Source organism: Falco peregrinus, chromosome 1 (assembly GCF_023634155.1).
Source record: "Falco peregrinus isolate bFalPer1 chromosome 1, bFalPer1.pri, whole genome shotgun sequence".
Taxonomy (NCBI): Eukaryota; Metazoa; Chordata; class Aves; order Falconiformes; family Falconidae; genus Falco; species Falco peregrinus.
The window spans coordinates 29,607,289-29,613,288 of record NC_073721.1 but is presented as its reverse complement, the minus strand read 5'-3'; the positions used below and the strand labels follow the sequence as shown (position 1 = coordinate 29,613,288).

Below are 6,000 nucleotides of genomic sequence, written 5' to 3'. Positions count from 1 at the left end.
GTATTATCGACAAATAAACCATGCAATCAAGGCCTTGAGCCTGTCACGCTGCTAGGAAGAGGATCCATTTACATCCCAGCCAACTGCAGGATGCCCAGAGGGAAGAGACGCATGAAGAGCCATACCTCAAGTGCCAGTACCCCCTGGTTGCCTGCAGTACTGTTACAGGAGCCATCCCTTTGTAATTATAGGACTCCCTCATTATAATTACTGTTATTTATATAATTGTAGTAAGTGTTTTCAGTACTGTCAGCTGTCTGGAAAATGCCCAGCCCTATTACAGCCAAGCATTTCAGGCGTTTCAGTGCTACGAGTCTGGCCTTAAAGTATGATGACCAAGAGCATGGCTGGGCCAGTCCAAGGGTAGCAGGCCATGTCCTGGTGACCTGAAAGCTTTCTTTGGAAGATTTCTATGCTTTGGGATTGTAGAGGGATGACATAAGTTTATCCCTGCCTCCCTGTCTCAAGCTACTGCTCTGGGAGCATAGCTCATCCCATAGTGTCACACCCTCCATGGGCTGACATTCCGTGTCACCTCTGCTGGGTCATTGGCTGGAAGAGACACTCCTGGCACTGGGTCACAAGGCACCACCTGGGTCATCATATGTCTCTGCTGGGCATATTCTCTGCATTGCTTTCTCTCTGATTATCTTGTTTAGAAATCTGGAGGAGATGGGGCATTTAGGGAAAATGAGGGAAGGGGCTGGAGCACAGGAGAAGCTGGTTTCATACCTGTAACTTGAAGCTTCACTTTACAGGTCAAACACAGGAACAAAAATAATGGGTTTAAGCTGCACGTTGGCAAGCAAGTGCTGATGTTTGTGTCTGGCTCCTTTGCATCTAAGCAGGAAGAAATTCAGGGTACCTTGCTTAAGATGCAGAGTCAAATATGTAAATGCAGCAAGGAAAAGAATCTGAGTGCTTCACTGGATGACAAACTGCATGGGAATCAGTGTTGTGTTTGCTATGGAGAAAAGAAAAACTTACTGGGGTCTTATAATTAGCACTAAAGATGCAGGAGGTAACTCTTCTCTGTTGCTCCATGTGAGGTGGCTTCAGCTTTTGGGCACACTGTGAAAAATGTAGGAAAACTGGAGAGAGATTATACAATTTAACAAACCCAAGAGGATTAGAAGCGATGGCTGCCAAAGAGCGAGCTGGTCTGATCTGGTGTGCAACAGAGAAGATTAAAGAGGGATGGGGTGTTGGAGCAGGGTGATGTGGTAAATACCCTCCAGTCTGTGCAACTGCTATTAAGGGAAGCCTGGTCAATTTGTTTTTGTTGGCTGCTTGGTACAGCAAAGAGAACTTGGCCCGATTTTCACACAAATTGATTTAGAAACGTTATTAGAGGAAAGGCAGAGTGTAAGGGCACTGAAGCACCATGGAAGGCTGTTTATGTGACAGAACTGAGCAAATATCCCTTAAGAATTGTGTAAGTCTCCTTGATCCATCCCAGCGATGCAGGTTTCCTCGCCTCGTACCCCCTGCTGAGGAGCAGTGATGGCCCCTTTGGCCTGGCGTTCCCTCTGGACCAAAGGCTCCAGGTAACGTGGGGTACACCACCGAACGGCATCGACTTTACATGGCGTGCCGCTAACAAATGACTTCAAAACCGACCGTGTGCAAGCACGGTGTGCAGCTGGCACAGGACCCGGTGCAGCCAGGCCGTGGCGGGCAGCGTGGGCCTCGGGCGAAGCGCCCCGCCCGGGGAACCTGCCGCCGCTGCCACCCGTGAGGTGCCGTGCCTCGAGAGGCGGCCTCACACCGCGCCGGGGCAGCTCGGGGCGGCAAACAGCTCCTGCGGAGGGGGGCACCCGCCGACCCTGCCCGCCGGTCGCACCGTCACCGCCCGCAGCACTACAGCTCCCGCCCGCCCCTCTCCCGCGCACAGCGCGTGCGCTCGCCCGCTCCCGGCGTGCCCCGGGCCCCAAGGCCTCCTGGGCCTCGTAGTCGCGGCGGCGGCAGCGGGCCCTCGCCGGCAGCGCGGCCGGGGACTCCATTTCCCGCGGGCCTGCGGGCGGCGCATGCGCGGTGCGGGCAGCGGGGCGAGGAGGGGGACGCGGGGCAGCGCAGGTTCCTGTCTGCGCTGGCTGCGGCCTGGCACTGAGAGGAGGGGCGGCCGCGGCCCCGGCCCCGGCCCCGGCGCAGGACTATGGACCCGGCCGAGGCCGTGCTGCAGGAGAAGGCCCTCAAGTTCATGGTGAGGGGCCGCGGCGGTTGGTGGCGGGGATGGGCACCTGTGCGTGTGTCTGTGCGTGTGTCTGTATGTGTCTGTGTGTGTGTGTGGAGGGGCAGCCGGGGGGAGGGGCGAGGGGTGAGGAGGGGCGGAGGAGGAGGAGGAGGGAGATGGGGCTGGGGGCGAGGGGCGGGGGGACCCAGGGGGAGGCCGGGCCCCTGAGGTGCGCTGGGCGGGCGGGGGGAGGGTGCTGAGCAGGGCGCCAGAGGCGCCGTGGGGTGCGGGGAGGGGGCTGCATACAGGGAGCGGGACCCTCACATCCCTGGAAAAGTGTCGGGGGGGGGGGGGCGGGCAGGTAGGGGGTAGGGGGCTGCAGGTGTCACCTGGGAGCAGAAGTTAAACTCGAGTGTGGCAGGAGCTGGCAGAGGGGCCCACTGGCACCGGGAGGGGTTGCGTGTGCAATTCCTGGGATTTTCTCTTTATTTATATGCCTTAGACTATCGTTCTGTACTGCATACCATCTCTCTGCAGTTTTATTTCGTTTTTCCTTCCATTCTGCCGTGAAAGCTGTAAATATTGACACTTAAATCTTTCACCTGCTGCTGCAGCAGCACATCACTGATAGTGAACGTGAGGAGCACTTCCACTGTTAGAGGTGTGCAGGTTGGCCTTTGGCGTGGAAAACGGCCCTGGGGATACTTGCATCCAAGATGCTCTTCAAAAGTGGGCAGTTTACTTAGGTTTGAGGCGTGATGCACTTAAACTGTAGTTTCTTTCTCTCTTTCTTCATTTGTTGATATTTCTAAGTGTTTTGGCCAGAAACATAAGATTTAGAAATGAAAACAAACTGTTGCCAACTGAATTGAATGTAAATATTGGGTGCCCAAAACTGTTCTTTCCCTAAGGATACAATTTAAATGACTGGCAATGCTTGCTAAAAGTTTGTTTTGGATTAGTGCTTACAGTGGTACAGAATTACATCTAAGCTCATCAAGAAGAAGCAATTCTATTAAACCTCCAGAACATATGCCCAAAATGAAATTGAGGAAACGCTAGTTGCAAATTTTAATTTTTAATGGAGGTTTGAAACACTTGTTTGGCTTCTGTTTTTTAATCTTGTAGGACTTGTTCCTCTTGAGGCTTTTTGACCCTTTTGCTAGTAGTCTCCAAGTTTGTCAGATTTATAGAGTCTCAGCTCAGTGAAGTGGGAAAATGCTATGGATACCTAAATAGGCAGGGTAGCAATTAGTAATCATAAACTCTTTGGTGTGTGATTGGCCAGTGCGGTGTCCCAGATCCTGTTGCACTTGTGTTTGGCCAAGCTTGGTAATTACAACCTGCCTCTGGATAGTGAGTTTCATATCCTGCAAAGTTTCTGCTGAAACACTTTTGTCTTCTGACAAACAGCATTGTGAACATGCTACGCTGACTTCTCATATGCTGCTTTTTTTGCCCCCTGTGCTAAGATTCCCATCCAATGGGTTAGTCTAGACGTTTGAGATCTTCAATGAGGTTGGGCCTGGGACCTGAGGGAATCCCTGTCCATCTCGCAGCTGGCTGTGTTCTACTTGAACAATAAAGCTCCCTGACACTAGGGAGAGACCTAAGCATGAGAGAGCTGCTCTCACAGGAGATGGATCTGTCAAGAGCACCAGATAAAGGGAGGCATTATCAAGGTCAGGCTGCACTGAGAACTAAAAGCTAAACCAAGTTCCTCAATGTTTTATTAAAATGCCTCTTGTATGCAAAATCCTTTTCAAAAATGCAGTGGAAAGACGTGGCTTCCCTCTGTCCGCTCTGAACTCTTTAGGGTATTTTTGCTCACAGGTTGAGAGGGGAGTGAGAAAAACTTTTGTTTAACACATCTCAGGCTTTTGCTTTAGCTCATGTCTGTCTATAACATGGCTCTTACTTTAATTATGCTGATGAAGTAAAGTTTTTATCAGATTTGGTGGGGTCTTTTGGTGTTTGTGAAGGTGTGGCACAGGTAGGTTGTTTTGATACCTGAGGTATCAGTTGCAAGTATCAGCTTGGCTCTGCTAGGAAGCATCTTGTTGTTTGTACCTTTTAGCATTCAGAAAGTGCTTAGGTACTGCAGTAATGGCACTGGTACAATTATCTACATGGAAGTAGTAGATCAGCTCGTGCATCCTCTCAACTAATGCTGAATCATTCATAGTGTATTATGTTGTTCATCTGAGTGTGTGATGCGCTTCATTCCTTATTAAGTGGCTCACAGTTTGGGTTGAGGTGGGCTCTGCTATTAATTATTGATTTTCCCTGAGAGGTTCCTGAGTGTCATAATAGGTAAATACTCAAATATCTTTTGGAGGCATGAGACCTATTATCTCTCTAGCTTTTGGTAGTTTTGGTTTTGATATGGGTTTGTGATAGGTTTCATTTAATGTGGAAAAGCAGCCCTGTTGGTGGTAGTATTTTTGTGCTTCTCTAGAAAATCATGCTTTTTCCACTTAAAAATGTCAGTATCTAGTTTTTGGCATTGACTTTGAGCAGCTGTCTTGAGTCACAAGGTATCAGGCAAGATGGACAAGGAGATTTGGTTTTTATTTTAATGTCTAATAGAAAATCATCATGTGAAGACTTCATCCAAAGCTAATACTACGAATTATTTTGCTTTAAAGTATCTATATTGATGCTTTGAAAGACAAACTGGATTCTGTTTGTTTTTCCTGTGTGCTCATGTCTGTGCAACTTTTTGATGGGAGTAAAAGAAGGCCGCTGTCTTACTGACTGGTATTGGCTTGATTACTTGCCAATAAAACATAAAATAAAATAAATAAATAAATAAAAAAAAGTATTACATTTAGCTAGTATCTGCTATGAGTTTCCTAGTTATCTGTGGTCAGCTACAGTATGTATAACCCGGTACTTTAAGTAATTTATTTAACTTCATTTGCCTACTCAATTTACCTCTGCATTTTAAGAAGGCCTAATTTCTGATATTTAATTGCTATGTATTAGCATTATGCAGTACCAAGCAACTGCTTACCAGGGAAGACTGTTTTTGCTGGTGAGTGTTTTCTATTGTGTATTCCACATGTCATCCTTCGGAGTTTCTTTGTGAATGAAAGCCAGTTTACAGATTTAAAATATGGTCTTGTAAATGACATACTCCAGTGTTCTGCAGTCACACCAAGGGTTTTACCAGAGTGGAATCTGTCTCAGTTCACCTCAGCCCCTTTTCATGCTTCTACAGTACTACAGATAAAACTACGCTCTTCATGAAGCATAGTGTGCAAGAGACTGATGCATAAGCTAAAAGGAGAGGTGAATGTGCCCATTAGCTTAAAAAAAAACACCACCACAAAACCCACTCCCAAAACCTTTTGCTTTAGAGAACTCTGGTTTTATGCCTTCAAGAATATGGGATTTCTGTTGTCATAACCATTTACAGAAGTACTAGAATTGAGGTGCTCAATAAGTAACTTTCATATTTGAATAGTGTTTAAAACTGTAGATACAGTATTTAAAGTATGAGTGCAATAGGCTCAACTGAGACTTTGATTAAATGTCATATAAACTACATATGCCTGCATAGAATAGTAGATATTTTTTCAAAGTAGCTTCAAATGGTTCTGTTAAGTATACGAATGTTCTGATGATTATCTTTTTAATTAAAATGAGAAATCTTTGTTTAAAGTGGCATTCTTTTTTACGGCCTGTTACAGTCTCTGTAACAATCATTTCTTAAGTCTGAACGTTTTTAATTCCAGGAATCCATTTATATAAAACTATGTTTAGACTTAATTAAGGAACGATTCTTACAAAGCTTGTAAATAGCCAGGAAAAAAGGGACAGAA

General features: G+C 46.8%; 1 protein-coding gene across 8 annotated transcripts in view; it reads left to right on the top strand.

Moving 5' to 3' along the window:
* The first annotated feature begins 2,028 nt into the window (after window positions 1–2,028).
* BTRC (beta-transducin repeat containing E3 ubiquitin protein ligase) overlaps window positions 2,029–6,000 on the top strand; it is a 122,436-nt gene continuing 118,464 nt past the window's right edge. For 5 of the 8 annotated variants that reach the window (XM_055802093.1, XM_055802097.1, XM_055802081.1 and 2 more), the window contains exon 1: window positions 2,030–2,203. In XM_055802093.1, the coding sequence (XP_055658068.1) occupies window positions 2,156–2,203 (48 nt within the window). In that variant the 5' untranslated portion in view covers window positions 2,030–2,155. Of the gene's footprint in view, window positions 2,204–6,000 lie in introns of all 8 variants that reach the window. The other 3 variants (XM_055802064.1, XM_055802052.1, XM_055802089.1) reach the window with 2 other exon arrangements.